Genomic DNA, 22,373 nt, shown 5'->3' on the forward strand with positions numbered 1-22,373 from the left:
ATGAGGAGGTTTGTTCGGTTTGAGCAGCACTGTAATGACAGCTTCTCGTGGGAGGGGGGGAGTCACGGTCAACTGATTCAGCATACATCTCCAACAAATGTGGGACCAGAAGCGGTGTGTACGTTTTATAAGAGTCGCCACTGAACCCATCCAAACCTTGAGCCTTAGAGCCACTTAAGTCATCTATGGCCTTCGAGAGTTCCTCACACATTATGGGGGAGGCGAGAAATTGCTGTTGGCTTGTTTCAATGCAAACCATAGCGATTTCAGATAAATAGTCAGCCAATGCATCTTCACCACTACCTAGGCAAGACATGTAAAGTGTTTTGCAGTAATCTGTAAAGTCTGCCAGAATGGTAGCTCTGTCTGTGACGTCAGTGCCATTGGGCCACCGCAAGTGAGTCACATATGCGGCATGTCAAGAGAGAAGCAGCAAATGTTTGACCAGAAAATTCACCTTCACCATACCTGTTCACCCTTGCATACTTCCCCAAGCAAGCGACTTCTCGTTTGGCGAGGTCATAAAACTTCTGTACCAATTTTGACCTATCATGGAGATGATGTGCATGCAGTGAAGCTCTATCATCGGAGTCGAATGCGTAGAGCTTGTCCTATACCTTGGCAAGGTCATTGTGAATACTGCGGAGAACTCCTGCATGTTTCGAAATGCAGATTCCTCATCAGTTCAGCTCAATTTCTTTATTTGAAAGGTTCACCCTTCCATAAAAGTACATGCATATAAAACAATCATCAAGGTACATTATCACATTATTATAAATCAAATATACCACTATGTATTAAAAACAAATATTAAAAACAAGAAATAACAGCAAACTGTTAGAATAGTAAAGTGCCACGTGCCCTCATAGCATGTCTTACAAATAAGCTTACATGTAAACATGTTTTACTATCAGATCGTTGGAAAATTCCTCTTATATAGGCCTTAAGGCCTTCCATAGGGTGAAATGTTTCTTGGCGGAGCCAACCTTCTTGGAGAATGTTCCACGATAGCCTTCCGGACTTCATAGCAAAAGACTGCATCATACAATGTGCTAGCAGGAAAACTCCAGTGACAGATCATGGAGGCATTCATGGGTATATGTAGTTGGATCAGTACAGGGGCATGATCCAACAGTGTGCAGAGGAAGTGTGCCATAATGTGTAGCCTCAAAAGAGTGCCTTGAGACATATATCACTGGTCAATGTGAGTCTACACATTGAAATTATCATTATTTCAATATCATAATGTTGGTAATGCATCCAGAAATATAAACATCAAGTTTCTAAGATTATGATATAGTTTCACGTTTTTACAAGTATACAAACTGCGTCAGCCAACACTCGCTTCGCAGGTTCACAAACCGCTTTATCAAAGCTTTTAGGACTTCATTGGTATTTTGGCTACCAGTATGTGGAATAAATCCAAGCGCTCCAAAATACTTATAATTTCCTTATAATAGTAGAGACAAAACTAATTATATTCAATAAATGAGTCCTTTTGATTGATACATGGCAAGGAATAAGTTCAGAAAGAACTATGTAATTATTGCCGAATGAGTGGACTAAGAGGCAGCAAGAAATTCTTCATTAAATAACTGTGAAGCTGTTTACAATACTGGATACTGGAGTAATATATATGTAGTCTCCTTCTAATACAGAAAATCCCTAATTTGTACCATAAATACATATGATATAAATTAGTATTTTCTCCAAAAGTCTTTTTGAGTGCCTCCAAATTGTATTTTGGTTAATATATAGAGACAGATATAAAGGGAAATGATTGTAGATGGAGATAAATATAGATGAAATACAGATAGTGATAGATATGGTGATGGATAGAGATAGGCAGAATGATAGAGCAAAGACTGATTATTCATGTAAATAAAGATAGACACAGGCAAGTAAAGACATATAGAGGGAGACTGATTGAGGCGTAGATAGAAGCAGTTAGAGAAATCTCACCATTCAGCCGAGCCAAAGTATTGGGTTGTAGAAGATTTTTAAATTAACAAAATTGACAGACCACTATGGTACCAAGGAATCACACTCTACAATACAGAGAAGGGCTTACATTAACAGCTGCTTAGCCAAAACGTTCAAGTACAAGTTTAAAAACAAACTATTAGTCCAACTACCCACAGGCATGAGCTCGCCCACATTCTATCTGTCCTGGGCACTGAACTAGCTCTTAATAGAAATTAAAGTGGGCCATCCCTAGAAATGAAACTCGTTCATTTTACTCATTTGTATTTTATGCTGTTGAATATAATATGATCTATTGGGAACCTTCCCTGTGGCTGAAACCACACAGTATCATTTACATCAATGGTCAAATACCATATGCATATATTGTTGATGCTATTTTGGACGACTGGGGAAAAACATTGGTAACATTTTATTTATTAATTCATTGTAGTGAACTGGGAAAGAGGGCACTAGGACCCTGCACCAGAATGTGGGGAGGGGGCAGGAACCGGACACCACTTCCAGTCAGGGAGTGGGGAGGGCATTCATGGACAACGAAGGCACATGGCCGGCGTGCATGTGGGCACAAGACCAGGAAATGTAATAAAGCATAGATACTGACCTTCCTGTCTCCGCGTGGCTTCTGTCTGCAGCGACACGACAACTTGCGACAAAGGTGGGATACAAAATCCAGAAGCGACAAGAAACGCGTGCCTCCACAATGCCTGAACAGAGTCAGGAGCCCACCCTGGTCCGCCAACTGTGAAAGAGAAAACGCGACATCAGGAGTCCACCCCAGGTCGCGAGAAAAAAGAACCAGGAGCCTACCCTGGTCTGCCGGCTCCATAAAGAAGAAACGCAAAGTTGGGAGCCCAACCCGATAGCAAGGAGAGTGGAGCCAGGAGCCCACCCTGGTCCGCGTACAGAGGCCTGCAGCGACGTCAGGTGCACAAGGTGAGGAGGAAAGAAGTGGTGCACCTGGTGATGACCACAGCTGCCCGCTGACTAGAAAGATGGCCCAGAGGCTCTCTGCGTGTAGATTTCAAGCTAAAATCTCGCGAGAGCTCGGCGGCCATCTTGTAGTCAGGCGGGAGAGCCAATAGGAGGCTGAAGAAGGCCCAGTGGCCATTTTATCAGTGGCCATTTTATAGTCAGAAACAATGGCCAGAAAGGTTTTGTTTCACACTCTACCACACCTAGCAAAAAAATTCTAGGCGGGACGACTTCTTTGATTTAGTCATTTATACTTTATAAATATTTTTGAAATCATTTGATATATCATGAAGAATGGACAATTGTCACACAGTTATTAACACATAAACACATTCAAAAAAAGATACATAATACACAAAATCAATATAATAAATTCTTGTACACCCCAAATAGACAACTGTATAATGCCTCAAATTACTTCATTCTAGGGCACCAGTCCTTAAATATTACATATATACAAAGACAAGCGGACATTAAATACATTGCAAGAGCCTGCTTATCTAACTGAGCCAGAGACTGTTCTTCATATTGGGGTCAAATTTCTAGGGGAAGTGTGAGTGGTATATTTTAATGCCCTGAAACGCCCCTTCCTTTCTTGCTCGAGCTCAGAGTCAACGCATTTCGAACCACTATATTATTTAAGGGTTCTCCTCAGGACACGGACTGGAAATGGCCGTCACTGTAAAAAATAATAATGGGATTGGTGTCAATATTTGTGAACCTTAAGGATATTCTCTTACTCTCAGACTCCTCTACTGATATCTCAAATTACCTGTTATCAAATTCTCCGGCCACTTTGATGGAAAATCGGCGTACAAATGAGGAAGTTCTGCAGATAAACAGAAAATAAATCTGCTGTCATTTTCCGCCATACAATGCAGCCTATCTCCATGTGTTGGCAGTGTGGAAGAAAGAAAGGCCGGCAGCTCTTCGGCGCTTGATTCACTTCGGGAAGATATATTGCTATTTCCCCAGGCGATGCTGTGGGGGAACAGGCATGCCATTAATAGCCTTCTGCGCCAGTTCGTGTTCGTGAACATATTGAAACACAGGGGGTGCCCCTCCTACCTTATTGTAAATGTTGGCCACCGCAACGGCGTGCTCTGTTGGCCTGTTTTTTCTCATGCTATCAGCAATGCTTCCATCGCAACTAGAAACGGCAAAAGATTACACCAATTTAAGTATTCGCCGCATGCGTTCTTGAGAAAAAGGGAAGACATTAATCCATCAGGTGTAGGTTTGATCTCCACACCTAAAAATGAGAGTGATTTGGAATCATACGTCAAGCTGAACTTGATGTGTGGGCTTCGATCGTTTAGCCAGCTGTGGAATTGTTTTAAGGCTAAACGATCTTTCTCAAGAAAACTGACAAAAACTATGCTCTTCATTTTAAGAGCTACCATCCAAGAATCTTAAAAATAACCTCCCCTATGGACAATTCCTTAGGGTGAGACGGAATTGTTCCAGGCTACAAGATTTTGAGACTCATGGGCAAGCATTGGTTCAGAAGTTACAGGAAAGAGGGTATCCGCGGAAGCTCCTAAAACACTATATGAAAAGAGCTAGATGGACACCAAGGGAGCATTTACTGCAAAAGAATCAGAAAGCACCGACAGAAGGAATTGTGTGCGTGTCCACTTTTGGACCTCACACTCATCCAGTGCAAAAAATCATCCGCAACAGTTGGCCCTAGTTGAAGATGCAATCACAAATGTTGGTCCTCCCTTGTTTGCGCTTAAAAAAAAACAAAGTATAGGACAGCAGATTACATCCACACGCCCTACAATTAGGAAAGATACACAAAGCACATTGTTTGGACTCAGCCCAGTTAAGGGACACCACAAATGTGGAACTTGTTCTGTGTGCAGTTTACCGATAGAAGGTTCGCTGTTTACTAATGGCAAAAAATTCTGGCGTCATGAAGATTTCACCAACTGCAAAAGCAAGTATGCAGTTTATGCCATTCTGTGCCCGTGCAAGAAAGTATATGTTGGGGAAACTACACAGGAGGTCCGGCAACGGATTATACAGCACCGATCAAGAATCAACAATAAAGTGCTCACGTTGCCACTGGTTTCCCATTTTCTACAAAAGAATCACACGGTGAATGACTTAAAATGAACAATCTTGGCAGTGATAAAAACCTCTGTCGGAGGAGGAGGCGATCCAGAAGTACGCCTCTCACAAAAAGAAGCCTATCTGATCCTAAAATTCGATAAAGCCATGACAGGATTAAACAAACTGACTGAGTTGAGCAATCTATAACATGAATGATTTCATCTAGAGAAGCACGCACGTGCATTTTCTGTAACTACAAGCTGCTCTAGGTTTTCCCTGCCCGTTGAGACCGATGCGAAATAATCTAAAAAACGACAAGTACCAATATATCCGGCAACGCCATAAGTTTGCCTAAATATCTGCGGCTCCTTTAAATGAAGTAAAAACCTTTCCGGCGTCAATACGCTTGACGCACACTGTGAGGAAAATCGGCGTACAAATGAGGAAGTTCTGCAGATAAACAGAAAATAAATCTGCTGTCATTTTCCGCCATACAATGCAGCCTATCTCCATGTGTTGGCAGTGTGGAAGAAAGAAAGGCCGGCAGCTCTTCGGCGCTTGATTCACTTCGGGAAGATATATTGCTATTTCCCCAGGCGATGCTGTGGGGGAACAGGCATGCCATTAATAGCCTTCTGCGCCAGTTCGTGTTCGTGAACATATTGAAACACAGGGGGTGCCCCTCCTACCTTATTGTAAATGTTGGCCACCGCAACGGCGTGATCTGTTGGCCTGTTTTTTCTCATGCTATCAGCAATGCTTCCATCGCAACTAGAAACGGCAAAAGATGACACCAATTTAAGTATTCGCCGCATGCGTTCTTGAGAAAAAGGGAAGACATTAATCCGTCAGGTGTAGGTTTGATCTCCACACCTAAAAATGAGAGTGATTTGGAATCATACGTCAAGCTGAACTTGATGTCTGGGCTTCGATCGTTTAGCCAGCTGTGGAATTGTTTTAAGGCTAAACGATCTTTCTCAAGAAAACTGACAAAAACTATGCTCTTCATTTTAAGAGCTACCATCCAAGAATCTCAAAAATAACCTCCCCTATGGACAATTCCTTAGGGTGAGACGGAATTGTTCCAGGCTACAAGATTTTGAGACTCATGGGCAAGCATTGGTTCAGAAGTTACAGGAAAGAGGGTATCCGCGGAAGCTCCTAAAACACTATATGAAAAGAGCTAGATGGACACCAAGGGAGCATTTACTGCAAAAGAATCAGAAAGCACCGACAGAAGGAATTGTGTGCGTGTCCACTTTTGGACCTCACACTCATCCAGTGCAAAAAATCATCCGCAACAGTTGGCCCTAGTTGAAGATGCAATCACAAATGTTGGTCCTCCCTTGTTTGCGCTTAAAAAAAAACAAAGTATAGGACAGCAGATTACATCCACACGCCCTACAATTAGGAAAGATACACAAAGCACATTGTTTGGACTCAGCCCAGTTAAGGGACACCACAAATGTGGAACTTGTTCTGTGTGCAGTTTACCGATAGAAGGTTCGCTGTTTACTAATGGCAAAAAATTCTGGCGTCATGAAGATTTCACCAACTGCAAAAGCAAGTATGCAGTTTATGCCATTCTGTGCCCGTGCAAGAAAGTATATGTTGGGGAAACTACACAGGAGGTCCGGCAACGGATTATACAGCACCGATCAAGAATCAACAATAAAGTGCTCACGTTGCCACTGGTTTCCCATTTTCTACAAAAGAATCACACGGTGAATGACTTAAAATGAACAATCTTGGCAGTGATAAAAACCTCTGTCGGAGGAGGAGGCGATCCAGAAGTACGCCTCTCACAAAAAGAAGCCTATCTGATCCTAAAATTCGATACAGCCATGACAGGATTAAACAAACTGACTGAGTTGAGCAATCTATAACATGAATGATTTCATCTAGAGAAGCACGCACGTGCATTTTCTGTAACTACAAGCTGCTCTAGGTTTTCCCTGCCCGTTGAGACCGATGCGAAATAATCTAAAAAACGACAAGTACCAATATATCCGGCAACGCCATAAGTTTGCCTAAATATCTGCGGCTCCTTTAAATGAAGTAAAAACCTTTCCGGCGTCAATACGCTTGACGCACACTGTGAGGAAACGGACGCCGGTGAACAGTCCTGCTTCCAAGTAAGCAAGTTACTCTTTTTGTTAAAAAACTTGTCTCTCCCCGTTTTCGTAGTAAAAACGCACGCGGCGAATACTTAAATTGGTGTCATCTTTTGCCGTTTCTAGTTGTGATGGAAACATTGCAGATCGCATGAGAAAAAACAGGCCAACAGAGCACGCCGTTGCGGTGGCCAACATTTACGATAAGGTAGGAGGGCCCCCCCTGTGTTTCAATATGTTCACGAACACGAACTGACGCAGCAGGCTATTAATGGTGTGCCTGTTCCCCCACAGCATCGCCTAGGGAAGTAGCAATATATCTTCCCGAAGTGAATCAAGTGCCGAAGAGCTGCCGGTGTTTCTTTCTTCCACTCTGCCAACACATGGAGGTAGGCTGCATTGTATGGCGGATTATAACAAGATTGCAATTAAGTACTATATGGGAAAATGACAGCAGATTTATTTTCTGTATATCTGCAGAACTTCCTCATTTGTCTGGCAATTTGCCATCAAAGTGGCCGGAGAATTTGATAACAGGTCATTTGAGATATCAGTAGAGGAGTCTGAGAGTAAGAGAATATCCTTAATGTTCACAAATATTGACACTAATCCCATTATTATTTTTCACAGTGACGGCCATTTCCAGTCCGTGTCCTGAGGAGAACCCTTAAATTATATAGTGGTTAGAAACGCGATGACTCTGAGCTCGAGCAAGAAAGGAAGGGGCATTTCAGGGCATTAAAATATACCACTCACACTTCCCCTAGAAATGTGACCCCAATATGAAGAATAATCTCTGTCTCAGTTAGATAAGCAGGCTCTTGCAATGTATTTAATGTCCGCTTGTCTTTGTATATATGTAATATTTAAGGACTGGTGCCCTAGAATGAAGTAATTTGAGGCATTATACAGTTGTCTATTTGGTGTGTACAAGAATTTATTATATTGATTTTGTGTATTATGTAACTTTTTTTGAATGTGTTAATGTGTTATTAACTGTGTGACAATTGTCCATTCTTCATGATATATCAAATGATTTCAAAAGTATTTATAAAGTATAAATGACTAAATCAAAGAAGTTGTCCCACCTAGAAGTTTTTTTGCTAGGTGTGGTAGAGTGTGAAACAAAACCTGTCTGGCCATTGTTTTTGTTTAATAATTTTGAGTGGTCCAGGCCAGCCAGTGACAGAACCCAAGCCTTCCCTTTTTCCCCCATTTTATAGTCAGGCCATTGAAGAAATAGCAAACCTCGCCCTACTGAAATCCCGGCGACCATCTCAAGGACAGGCGGGGGAGCCAATAGGAGACTGAAGAAGGCCCGGCGGCCATTTTAAGGTCAGGAAAGACTAAATAAAAAAGCATAAGAAAAGGAAAAAAGGTGAAAGCAAAAGGAAATAACACAAAGTTGAAACAAAGTAAGCAGATTAGAAATAAGAGAAAATTACAACAAAGGTAAAATAAAGAAATAAAAGAACAAAATTACAGAAGACGCAAGCAACAAGAGTAACGCAAACGCAATCTTCCGCACACCACTGCCGTTCAGTCTGTCAGAGCCACAAACAGGCATTCAGTGGGAAAGATGGATAAGACAATTCGAATGATACATGTGTGCCACGTGCAAGGCGCACACAGATGAGCAAAACATAGACTTGTTCCTTTGGAATATCATCAGCAGCAGAGATATTTCAAGAGAGCATAAGGCAAGTAATAAGGACAGTAAAGAACAGTTTGAATTACAGTGATGACATCCTGGTGTTCAGCCGCTCAGACGAGGAGCACGACAAAACTCTATGTGATGTCTGCAACCAGTTGGAACAAGCAGGTTTGACCTTAATTGAAGACAAATGTGAACTGGGGAAAAGGGAACTAGTATTCTTTGGATACATCTTTTCAAAAAAAGGAATGAGGCCGGACCCCAGTAAAGTAGAGACACTGGAAAAAGCAAGGCCATAACAGAAGTAGAGGACGTGAGATCATTCATTGGTTTAGCAAGCTACTGTGCCTACTACATAAAAGACTTTGCTACCGTGAGCACACCGCTTCGACACCTAACAAAGCAGGGTCAGAAATTTCTCTTGACACAGGAATGTGGGAGGGCATTTGAGGACATCAGACACGCAGTAATGGCTGTAGATCTTTTGCCTATTTCGATCCATCGCTATGCACTGAGCTCACCGGTGACGCCAGCCTGGTAGGGTTAGGAGCAATCTTAGCACAACACATGCCTAGAAGAGACTCGTCCAGACTAATTGTCGCATATGCGAGCAAGAGTTTATCTGACATTGAAAGGGCCTACTCCGAGCCAGAGAAGGAAAGTGCGGCAGTAGTATGGGTGTGTGAACACTACCACATGTTAATTTACGGAAAACCGTTCACCATTGTAACAGACCATCAGGCCCTAGTGACCATATATAGAAATCCGAACGCAAAGATACCGCCACGCATTGAAAGATGGGGAATAAGACTGATGGACTATGATTTCAAGATCATGCATAAGCCGGGAAAAGAACACAACTCAGCTGACTACATGTCACGACATCCCCTACCGCAGACACCAGAAAACACATCAATGGCAGAAGAATACCTAAAGTTTGTGCTAAGACGGAAAACTCCTGCACCAATAACAATTGAGACAAACAAACCTGCCTGCCTGCACTGCCCGTGGCAGAGGGCACGCTGCAGTCCTGACCTTAGCACCATGAGGGGAACGGCCAAGCCGACCGGGAAAGCCGTGAGGGGAACGGCGGTAGTTCCCATCGGGGAACTACACTATCCAGCAGCCCCGGGACCGGCGCACACCTGAGGCATCACCAGCGCGCCCGGTGGCGCTTCATAGCTCGCGCCCGGGAGCTGCCCGGGAGAAGCCCGGGCAAAGGGCGGGCCCTCTGTGGCCCTCAGAGGCTCGAGGAGGACGGGACGGGGCCACTCCCCCTGACTCCATTTCACTGCTAAGGTAATAACTTTATGTCCTTCCTGGCATTTTGGCAAGGGATTACCTTGTCATACCTTTGTGATAGCCTAACAATCGCACACCCCATCATGACACACAAGGGGGTGACCAATAGATCTATCAGCCAGAGAGGCTTGCATCCAGGGTCACAAGTTCTAAGCAGGCCATCTCCGTCCACCGCCAATTTGATTGAACCTGCCAAGACTAGTACATCTATTAACCAATCGCTTGACCCAACCAATGGCATAACGCAACACCTCTCACTCCTGGATGAACTAAATTCCCTCTGCAAAACAAGGTATGCCACCGTGGAACCCAGAAATGAAATTAAAAGTTCCTCCCCTTGGCTCGTTGAACAAACCAGTATGTCTACCCCAATCGGCAGCCCCCGGGCCCAACCCAAAAATGTTAATACACCAAACACAGTCTCTTCGCAGTCCTCATCTAGTAAAAGGAAGTGGGATGGGGTTAAGCACGAAGGGAATAAATCAAAACAGCAAAAATTATGTTTTAGCTCCCCACTGACTGCAACTAACCCCCTTCAAAAATTGGAAGAAAAAATAGACCAATGGATAACCTCCTTCAATTCGAACTTTCTGGCTCAGATTGAACAAATGGTTGGCTCACTCATCTCTCCACTGATTGTTAAAATTACCACCCTAGAGGATAGGCTGTTGGGAATAGAGAAATGTTTAAAGGCCAGCCAAACACGCACTGAAAGTTCTTCAACATCAATCTGTCCGAGCTCACTTGGTACCAAAAGTAACATTCAAACTTGTCCCCTAGTCCCTATCCTTCCACCCCCCAATGCACCTAAAGCTAATCACAAACCGGGTCCTTTACAATATACTGCTTCAAAAGTAGAGCCTAATAAGAATACTACTCACATACAGCTACCCCCGGAGGCTGCACCCTTTGTGTGTGTTCTTGCAGGAGTTCCCGAAATCAAACATGGAAAAACTGATCGGGAACAAGACTTACTTAACAAAGTCATATATTGGCTAACTAAAAACAGGCCTTTGCCCCTTGGTTTAGATGGTACTATCAAGTCAGTTAGAAGGGTGGGCTGGCTAGGCCCCCTACAGAAAGATATTGACGGGGACCTCGTTCTAATTAAATTTAAAAGCAGCTCAGTCGTTCCTTACCTGCGAACTTTGTACCCCCGTGAAGGTGTTGGCCCTATATCCATCTGGGACCTACAAGACTTCTACCCAAGCAGGGCATATACCCCTAGACTAAAATTAAGGGCAGAGTCAGTTTACCCGAAGGGCAGAAATACGCGTACACTGTGTGGCCATGACTTCTCCGCCTTGAACTATCCTGTCACAATGTTAAATTGGCCATGGGTATGGAAAATCATGAATTCTACTATGAAACAAAGGAACTTATTTATGCAACATGGACTAATGTTTTATCTTCCTTCTACTTTGTGTATTTGTATGTAATTCTTGTCATGAGTGTTTTTAAATGTATGCTTTTATGATTTTAAACAAAAAATCGAATAAAGCTAAAGAACGAACGAACGAACTGGAACAAGAGACAGCAAAGGATGTCACAATGCAAGCAGCTAAACAAACCACATGACAGCAATGGTGGAGACACGTAAACACCAACAGCACCATGGGAGAATGAGTGAACAGGGAAGAAATTCTTGTGTTCAAAAACATACTAGAGGAACTTTTGGAAGCAGAAAGAGGAATTATACTAAGAGGAACAGGGATAGTAATGCCAAAGGCATTACAGCGGCAGACTGTATACCTAGCACATGAGTCCCACAGAGGCATAGTAGCAACAAAAAAATGCAACGGTAAAGAGTATGGTTCCCAGGTCTGCATCAAATGGTGGAGGACACCATCTTAAACTGTCACTTATGCAAAATAACAGGACGACCAGCAAAGCCAGATCAGCTATAGATGTCGGAGTTTTCAGGCGCAGTGTAGACAACATTGGCAGCTGACGTCTATGGGCCATTGGACACAGCAACTACTTGCTAGTGGTCATTGATGAGTACTCCGGATTTCCCATAGTACAACGCGTCTTGTCAACGTCACCGACCTCAACGTTGCCGATACTTGATGACATCTTTGCAGTCTGGGACTCCCCACAAACAATGAAGACAGACAGTGGGCCTCCTTTCTCAGGAGAGGAGTTTCGCAAGTTTATGGCCTACCTGGGCATTCACCACCGGAAAATAACACCCCTATGGCCACAAGCAAACGGCAGGGTGGAAAGGTTCATGGGCAACATAAAGAAAGCATTCCAAAGAGCCAAACTGCTGCAGATCTCCATAGGCCAGGCACTCTGTAAAATATTAAGAGACTACCGAAATACCCTCACAGCTTCACAGGACGATGCCCAGCAGAACTGGTGCTAGGAAGAACAAGAAGTTCAAGACTGCCACAACTAGAGGCAAAATCGCCACCAGAACACAACAACATTGCAGCAAGAGATCAGGAAGCGAAAAACAAGATGAAACTATATGCGAATGCCAGGAGACATGCCACATCATCAAACCTGAGGCAAGGGGACTTAGTTTTGGTCAGCCAATGGCAATCAAGAAAATCAGACAGTCCGTTCTCAGATGAACCGCTGACAAGAGTAAATGTCAAGGGGGCAATGATAACAGCTGCATCAGGCCCCTACCGGATCACTAGAAATAGTTCTCACTTCAAGGGACTACAGACATTAAATGAGGATGCAGGAGATAAAGCACAAAAAAGCAATGCAACATATGAAAATGAGGAAGTTATGGACAGCATTGGAAGAAGGGCACACAACAGTGAGAGACAAGAAGAGGTACCAAACAAGAAACAGAAGGATTATGTCCAAGGAGAGTAAGCAGAAGGCCAAAGAGACCGATTGAGGAAATGTAATGGTGGGGATCTGAAACACCATCTCTCTCTCTATCTCTCTCTCTCTGTCTCCCGTCGTTTCTTTCTTTCAACAAAGGGGGAGATATAGTGACCTTGTGAAGAGGGCACTAGGACCCTGCACCTGAATGTGGGGAGGGGACAGAACCGGTCACCAATTCTGGTCAGGGAGTGGGGAAGGCATTCAGGGACAACGAGGGCACAGGGACAGACATGCATGTGGGCACGAGAACAGGAAACCTAATAAAGCATAGATACTGACTTACCTGTCTCCGCGTGGCTTCTGTCTGCAGCGACACAACATTCATAAAATCATTGCACACACATTCACATACATGGCACACCTCTCCAGCCTAAATAAACTAGAATATGGGCTTTTGGCAACTTTAGGCCTACTTAAAAACCCATTTAGAAATTTAAAAAAGAGTCAGGAGGCACATTAGGCAATGTTTTGTGGAGTGCTATATGTGATCCAGGTAATACCCGGGCACATGAATATATGAATTTGGTTTCAAAAACCCTCACTCAGGCTGCTTTTAAGAGATCAATCAATTCAGCAGCCAAGATGCATTCTTCCCTCACCTACAAAGCCACTCTAACTAAGAAGTCACACACTTGGATGACATTTGGCACATACAGTCTCCTGAAGCCGCAACCGTTCTTAGGAGAACGGTTTGGGCTGAGGCAAAGCTCAAGTTGCTGAGTTACAGATTGGGTAGTTGCGACAAACCACTGAGACCTCATGCCGGTTGTGTCAACATGCAAAGGAAGCAAAAGACACACAATTGATGGACGGAATGCAGAGCAAATCAAAACATTCACACCAGTAGAGAGATCTGGGTTAAATCCATCATTCTTTTGCTCACCATGCAACCCCAGTTTAGACCTGGCCATATCCAAATCAGTCTTGACCCTGTGCCTCATGGGAACAGTCCAGCCCGAACACTAGAACCAGGTCCTCCATGGACCGGAAACAAGCATCCTAGGACCGGTTTTGGGGTTTCACCCCTCATCAGCCAGGATAGCTTGAATCCTGTGGAACAGTGAGCCTGGGACTCATGTCTGGGCATACCTGGCACACTTAAGGCAAGAAAGCAAAAGACACAATTGATGGACGGAATGCAAAACAAATCAAAACATTCACCTCCAGTCAAGAGATCTGGGTTAAATCCATCATTCTTGTACTCACCATGCCACCCCATGTAAAGGAAGACATAGCCACATTGTTTGTGCATGCCCAGCACTGATGACGGAGAGAAAAGGACTTTTGAAATCCCGCTTCCTACGGAAAGTAATGTTCACGTGCCGACAGCCAGTAGAATCTGTCTTCAAAGAGAGGACCTCATGCTCTGCGGGAAATTTTTGAAATGTATTTTACCGGCAGAAAAAAAGCTAGCTAAGCAAAATCTGCAGTGACTGGATACAGTTTTCACCTACTATGTTCCGACTGAATTTTTCTTATTCTAACCGAGCACGTTGTGACCTACTAATGAGCTTAGCACTTTCAGTTAGTGAGCCTCTTAGGAGGGGACTTGTTGCGACTCCAGATGACTCTCAACCTCGTGATACCTCGTTGTAGCCACGCCTTGCACCCGCAAGCCTTGCCGAGTAGAGTCGTGCAGGATTCTCAGCGGATTTTCGGAGGCGCGAGGAGTGACGCCCGGAGCCGCCCGGAGCTGAACGCAGCCCAGACAGTCGAACGCTGCACGTGGAGGACGCGCACTGACAAACAAACAGCGCGGACCGGGCTGACCCAGGAAGGGGGACATCTACCGCGTGAAACACCGGACGCTGCGGATTGCAAGAAAGAATAACAAAGGAAAAAGGCTTGCACGAGCCGCTTGTGCGGCGAAGCTGGGAACGGCACGGAGAAGCGGTGGGTGAGTGGATCCAACCACACACTCACACCCCCGCGACTCCTGCCGGTATAAAGACCGTGCCGCCTGCTAAAGCCCCCAAGTGCCCCAGGTTGGGGCTGAAAAATAAAGATAAAGATACAGGGACTCTGAGAGGGGTTTGCACAGTGGTCTGACGCCACCCCAAGGGGGTGCCGTGAGCAGGAACCCGAGTGTTCGAGTGCCCTAGCAAGCCCGAGGGAGGCAGCTGAAAGGGAGCAGCCGATTTTGGGTGAGCACCAAAAAAAAAAAAAAAAAGCGAATTGAACGGCAAATATTTAACTTAGCCCCCCAAAGAACATCAAGAACATCAGGACATCCCCGTTCAGGGGCAAAAGCCGGAAAAGACAGCTAGAGGAGGAAAGAGAACAGCATCCCATCCTCGGCAAGGCAGGCTGGCGGAAGTGCACAACAGAGGTAAGTGAGTAGGTGCGTGGAGAAGTGTATGTTTAAGGTTGGAGCATTCAAGTACTAGCTGGGTATCACCCACTCATATTGGAAGCAAGAAGAAGCCAGGGAGCCCCGAAGGGATAAAGTAAATAATCCCCTTAGTATAATCCCCCCCCCCAAAAAAAGGTGGCATGGGCCCCAAACCTAGGCAGAAAGCACGGAAGGGAACGCCTGAAAATAGTCTGGAGACGAGGGAGGTACCGGCAGGATCCAGGTCATGGGAAGAGAGCCAAGAGAGTCTGACTTCCCCAGGGAATATTTCGGATGGGAGACGTAAGAAAGGGAAATGCAAAAAAGGAGCAAAAAAAAAAGCCCCTCAAGCAAAAAAGGGGTGCACATTAACATCTATTAAAAAGATCACTACGTCCACTAACTCCGTAAAGGACTTTCTAGGTAAACATTATAAAGCCCAAAACCCAACTGCAATTAATGTGGACTCAGAAGAGGAGGCCCGTCTTGAGACAACAAATAGAGAAATTGAAGATGTGCTTTACGTGGACCTAAGCGAGAGGGGATTACTAGAAAAAGATCATAAAGATGAGCTAGAGGACCCTCTGTCAATAAATCTATCAGCCCACAGCCAGAACTCAAAATTAATGGAACCACGGCTCTCTTCATCCCCTAAATTGTTTTCTCTCCAAACATCGGGGAACGAAGAGCATGCGAGAAGAGAAATTCTCGAGACTAGCTTTATTTGGGGGGGAACCTCCAACCAAGTGTTATCGAGTCAACAAAGGAGAAATAACTCAAACCAGCAGAACCCCGGAAGAACTGTAAGCCAAATAAACCCAGAGAGAAACAGCCTACAAGATCCTGATCTTTCAGCAGCCCCTACTACTTCAATTATGGACCTTCTGCTAATGCTACAGAAAACACTGCAGGGAATTCTTGAAGTGTCATTATTGAACAATGGGGTATTGAATGCTCAAAAGCAATTCCTAAAGAAGATTGAAGCTGAGCTGACGGGAATTAAAGGACAAATGTCTACCTTGTCATGACCAGCAGAAATTGCCAATATTAATGATCAAAGTTTAGGAAGTGAATTGGCAGAGCCTCCAGGTGATGTGTATATATCTAGGCGTCCAATGCTGGTAAGAAGGAGGGGCGATCATGTAAGAGCTCGCACCAAGGGTAGGGCAGGTAAAAAACATGCCCCACAGGTAGTGCTAAGGGAAAAGAAAAAGAAAAAGGAATCTGGAGGTACATTAAACGCCAGGGCTCAGTCCTTTGTACCAACCAGACCCTTGGCAATAGATGCCATAAGGAAGGCTCAAAACATACAAATGAAAAGTCAGAACAGCAAGGACCCAAAAGAGAGAGTACAAAAGAATAAAACCATAAAGCAGGAAATAACCTCAGCATTAAAAAGCAAATTGCAGACCCCCCGGAAGAATCATATGCTGGAGGTAACCCAAGAGTCAGAAATGAGATCAATAGAGAGGAATGAGCCAAGACAGATATTCATAGCGCCCCCAGAGAAAGAAGATGAGCAGGGGAACAATAAATGGGTCTACTTAGAACCAGCAGAAGAAGGCCAAAGGGGTAAAAAATCAAGAAAAATAAAACCCTTAAATAGATCACAAATTCTGACGATTTTCTCCAAATGTACAAGCCTGAGTGGGATTGACACAAAAGATTTAAGACAGGTGGGCTTCATAGATAGCATGCCAGGTGGGGAAATAACAAAAGTATTGTTATACTCAGACCTGGTAAAAAGGGCAATTATAGGAGCAGCAAGCGAGATCCTCCAAGAGGGAGTAAGGGTGATAACTGAAAAAGATCTAAGGGGTAATGCTCTACAAGGAAAGAACTTCCTAAACTGCCATGCAGGTCTAAGGAAGAGACAGGTGAGACTACACAAGGGTAAAGAGGAAGGGGTCAGCCGACTGAAGGTAGTGATAAACAATACTGTGAAAGAGGATGGGTGGGGTAACTGGAGTCAATGTAGTTATCTAGGTGATTCAATTGAGGGTGATCTGGGTGGAAGTGTGGTAGCTGGTGGTCTAAGCGACATAGAATAGGAGAAAGGGGTGCCGCCTGCCCTAAGTCTCTTAACGTGGAATGTAAATGGGTTAGGCAATGATTTAAAAAAAGAACTTATAAAGAACCGTGTAAATGAAGTAGAAATTGCCTGCCTACAAGAGACATGGGCATGCGGCGAAACCCCAATTTTTGAGGGCTACTACCAGTTAAATCGACTGGCGAAGAGGCAAAGATTTGGTCGCCCCTCGGGGGGAATAATGACACTTATCTCAACGAGAATATTAAGAAATGTAATATTGCTAAAAGTAAAGTGTAAGTGGCTATTGGCTTGCAGGATACATCATCTATCCCAGGATAATACATGTGAAAAGTTAATTGTTATAAATGTATACATGCAGTGGGAAAATTTGAGCGACTATGCAATTGAGATGAAGAATTTTAAATAGGACTTAGATGATATTCTTGAAATGTATACCTCAGACATATTGATAATCTTAGGGGATTTTAACCATAAGTTACACCCAACGAAGGCCGACTGCTGGTATACTGAATTATTGGACACATATGGAATAAGTTATGCTAGCTTCCCAATATGTGTTCCTTCGAAGCTGGACCGGGAACTGGTCAATTATTTGGGGGAAAAGGGCCTTTTCTGCTTGAATGGCAGGTTTAAAACAGATTGCCCTGCAAAGAAGACCTTTAAAAAAGGATTACAAAACTCTCCAATTGACTATGTCTTTATGCCAGCTTGGAACTTCCCCTTAGTGCAGGATTTTAAAGTACTTCACAGTGAGGGAAGTGACCATAACCAGCTCGCTGTGAGGTTAAGAGGGGGAAGGACGATACCAAGGGAAAAGGTGATCCAACAAGAAATGGACTACCCAAAACGGGTAACAACAAGATTAACCGAAGAGTATCTGGAAAAGTTAAAATCGTTCCAACATAAGACAGAATTAATAATTTATGAGAGTCTAAACCTGGAATGGTACGAGGAGAAAATAGCCCAATTAGTCCAATGCCTTCGGATAGAACTAAAAAAGGATAAAAGAAAAGGGACAATAAACAGAGGTAGCGACCGAAATGGTTCTCAATGGACTGCCAAAATAAAAAAAAAGGGAGATAAGGGCAGAAGCTAGAAAACAAAAGAGAAAATTGAACCAAGATAGGAAAAAACATATTATTTCTCTGAAAGCACAGTTTTAAAAAATGGTCCTCGTTGCAAAAAGGGAGTATAAAGAGAAATGCTGGGGCAAGCTGTTAGAATCAATTGAAGATAAGGACTTGAGACAATTTTGGAAATTGATAAAATCAGCATCGTCTCCCCCAGCTGGAGATATGATTTGCGTAGTAAGTGAGGCAGCATGGGATAAATACATAAGGGAACTATATGAAGCCAGATTAACTTTAGGAGCTAGAGTATCCCCAGGTTGGCAGGAAATTTCAGATGAATTTAAACTAAACTTTACAGAAGACATGGTAGAAGGAATAATTAAGAAGCTGAATCTAACTAGGGCTGCAGGGCCGGATAACCTCCCAGCGATAATTCTTAAGTCTCAAACAAAATGGTGGGCAAAGTTCCTTTCCCACCTCTACCAATTAATATTAACAGAGGGAAAAGTACCATTAAATTGGAAGGGCGCAATAATTAGACCTATCCACAAAAAGGGTAGCCCTGGTGACCCGCAAAATTACAGACTGATAAACCTCCTAGATATAGGGGAAAAGGTCTTCTCAAAACTAGTCCTAAATAGACTAAATGACTGGGTTGAGGAGAACTCAATAATACCTATTGAACAGGGAGGATTCAGAGAGGGACACTCAACGATAGACCACTGCTTCGCATTATGGGCAATGGCAAGGAAGTCGACGGAGCAGAATGGTAAACTCTGTTGCTGCTTCGTGGATTTCCGAGCCGCATTCGACTCTGTGGATAGGGACTGCCTCTGGGAAATACTAATAAAGAAAAATATCCCGCGAGACCTGTTGACGGTATTAAAAGAATTGCACCGGGACAACTGGGCTCAAGTGATTAAGGATACTGAGGGGTCACTGACGCCAAAAATTCCTATCGAAAATGGATTAAGACAAGGCTGCGTTCTGGCCCCCCTGTTATTCTCTATATTTCTATCAGAATTACCAGAAAGTCTAGAAGTGAAGGGTAGTGCCAGCCCAAGAATGAATGGCAAAAAGGTGCCGTGTCTGTTATACGCAGATGATCTCGTAATTGTAGATCAAACAGAAATTGGCCTTCAAAGGAAATTTAACTCTTTTAATGAATATTGTAAAAAGTTATTTTTAAAGGTAAATCTAGACAAGACGAAAATCCTGTGTTTTGGGAAAAAAGCGAACAAGTTTAATTGGTTTTTAGGGGATCTTAAATTAGAAACTGTAAATGAATACCGATATCTAGGTGTGTGGTTTGACAAAAGATTAAATTGGCAAACACACCTTGATGCCCAAAAAGCGAAGGCCCAAACCTCAATTGCTGGTTTAAAAATGTTCAACAGGGACTATGGGGATAATTCTCATCGACCAATATTAAAAGCTTTCAAAGCAATGATTCCACCACAAGTACTCTATGGAGCAGAAATTCTTTATTTGAGCGGTAAGGGAGTCTGGGACCTGGAGGAAGGAAAATGCTTGAAAAATCTTTTATCCCTCCCCCCTTCAGCAATGGTGCAAGCCATAAGAACAGAGTTAGGGACAACAGCTTGAGAGATTCAAGCACAAAGTGCAGTAATCAGATTCTGGAAACGCCTTGAAAAGGACCAAAAAGTAGCACATTGGTGTCGGAAAGAAATACAATACAGTAACTTAAAATGGGCAAAAATGTGTAGGAAGAAAATGTTTCAGGCCTGCGAAAATATAAAAGTATATATGCCGTGATTCTCTAACAATAGAGTGCTCAAAAAATGACCTTAAAATTAATGGACAAGTTGCCACCAGAAGCATGGATAGGGAATATCTCGGTAAAAAAAGACCTGTGGCATTTATGATGAATGCATGGGCAAAGGAAACCTGGTTTCCATACTTAGATCTCTTGCCAAACCTGTGGTTTAGACAAGAGATCTTAAGGTTACGCATTGGGATTAACCCATGGATATCAAATAAAGAAGTAAAAAACAAAATGTTAGATCTTAATGGACACTGTAAATGCAGGCTGGGTACAAAAGGAGATACCGTGCACATTTTGTTGGACTGTATAAATATCTTAGATCAACGAAAACTTTGGCTGCGCCCAATTTTTATAAAGTATGATATAAGAACTAGGAGGCAAGCACTTGAGCTACTTACAGAACTCCCAAGTATCGATATTGCAATTGCACTTGGAAAATTTATAAAGATTGTACAGAGTTTTATAATAAGCCAGAAATAGATTTTAGAGTTTTAAAACAGAATCTTGTCTAGAGATAATTGTTTTTCTTAATTTTAATAGGATAAAAAATCATTTGGAGGAATCATTTATATGTTTACCTAGTTTTAAATGTCATATCCTGAGGAAGATCATCTATATTTATTAACTAAACAAAAGGAATGAGATTTTATCTATAAATGTGTATGAATCGCTGTCGTTGGGAAACATTTTAATTCAATTAAGTGTGATGCATCGGTTTAAAGATTACGATCTAAATAAACTTACCCTTTTGACTTGACTTGACTAGTGAGCCTCTAAGATCATGTTCACAATTCTCATCGATCAAGCCGCTCTCTGATGCTCCTCGTCCACTTTAATGCGGTACTGTAACCTGCTAGTGCATGAAGCTCTTACACTTATTGAGCCTTTAGAATCATGGACGCAATTGTCATCGACTATGCTCTTTGCACCATGTTCACTTTCGCTTAGTACTGTGTAACCTGCTAATGCACTAAGCACTTTAATCTAGTGCGCCTTTAAGATCGTGGTTACAACTGTCATCAATTATGCTTTTGATGCTCTTTGCCCACTTCAGTTTAGCATTCCACAAATCTGCTAATGCACCAAGCAGTCTAATGTATGAACCGTCAAGAGTATGGGCCCGTTTTCCTCTCTGTGCATCTCATATTTAGACCTTGACGTGACCAATATACGAGTAGTTCATAGCAATTGCCGTAGATGGAGGCAGGTTCACTGGGTTTGAGGAGGTAAAAATATAAGGACAGTTGTACTTTTATTGTGGTCTCAACTAATGAATTGTTTTTCTTTACCTGTTTTCAATTCTAAGTTTATTGAGCTGCACAACAACATTATTCATTCATATTTACAGACAAATACGGATTGGAGTATGTTTCCAGTTGGAATTTTGAAACTTGGAATGAACCAGATAATCATGATTTTGATAATGTTACCATGACTATACAAGGTACGTTTTTTCTTTGCTTTTGCTGTCTACCTCTTTGATACATTTCTTTGTTGAGTAGTGCTTTTATATAGAAAAGACTGACTCATATTGATAACGTAATGATTGACAAAGCAATTGAGTTGAATAACAAATGGCATAATACACGTCAGTAGCTACCTGATATTTTATGCACATTTTTGTCACTTTTAACTTTTCTGCTATAATGCAAGGTGACAGTGCTAAGTTCTGGGAAGGTGCGTGGGAACATGCAGAGGAGATGGTGCGAATGCATTAGGAAAGGAGGGAGACTGCAAAGGTGGTAAGTTTGCTGCAGTGGTGGGAGAGTGGAGCAACACAACAAGTGTCAGTACTTCCAACTTTGACTTACTGTCGCCATTGACTTTGGCAAGTGCTACTTTTTATTGTGCCTTTGACTTGCTGCAGTAAGCAGGTAATGGCAGAGCTTAAAGTCATGTTTGATGATGTCAAGTAAATTTCTAGTAATCAAAGAGGTTCAGCTTGGTCTGGTATTGGTCAAACGCATAATAGCAATTCATTGGGCAGCACCACAAGCCTTCAGGGTGCAGATGTGGAGGAAAGATTTACTGGAATGGCAAATTAAGGAAGCTCAGCACATGCACGATCGAGACCAGTGGCGGGTGGCATCTAAGGGGGCACGCACAAATAATATTACAAAACTTTATTGAACTGACGTCCTCTGTCCCCCCGCTCCAGACCGCTTCTCAGGAACTGGATGCAATGTGGACACCAATCCT

General features: G+C 43.1%; 1 protein-coding gene across 1 annotated transcript in view; it reads left to right on the top strand.

Moving 5' to 3' along the window:
* Positions 1 to 22,373, top strand: part of IDUA (alpha-L-iduronidase) — a 1,961,268-nt gene that overhangs the window by 708,403 nt on the left and 1,230,492 nt on the right. The window contains exon 5 of the mRNA XM_078676355.1: positions 21,523 to 21,618. Coding sequence (XP_078532481.1) covers positions 21,523 to 21,618 — 96 coding nt within the window. The remainder of the gene's footprint in view (positions 1 to 21,522; positions 21,619 to 22,373) is intronic.

The sequence above is a fragment of the Lissotriton helveticus genome, chromosome 2_1 (genome assembly GCF_964261635.1).
Source record: "Lissotriton helveticus chromosome 2_1, aLisHel1.1, whole genome shotgun sequence".
Taxonomy (NCBI): Eukaryota; Metazoa; Chordata; class Amphibia; order Caudata; family Salamandridae; genus Lissotriton; species Lissotriton helveticus.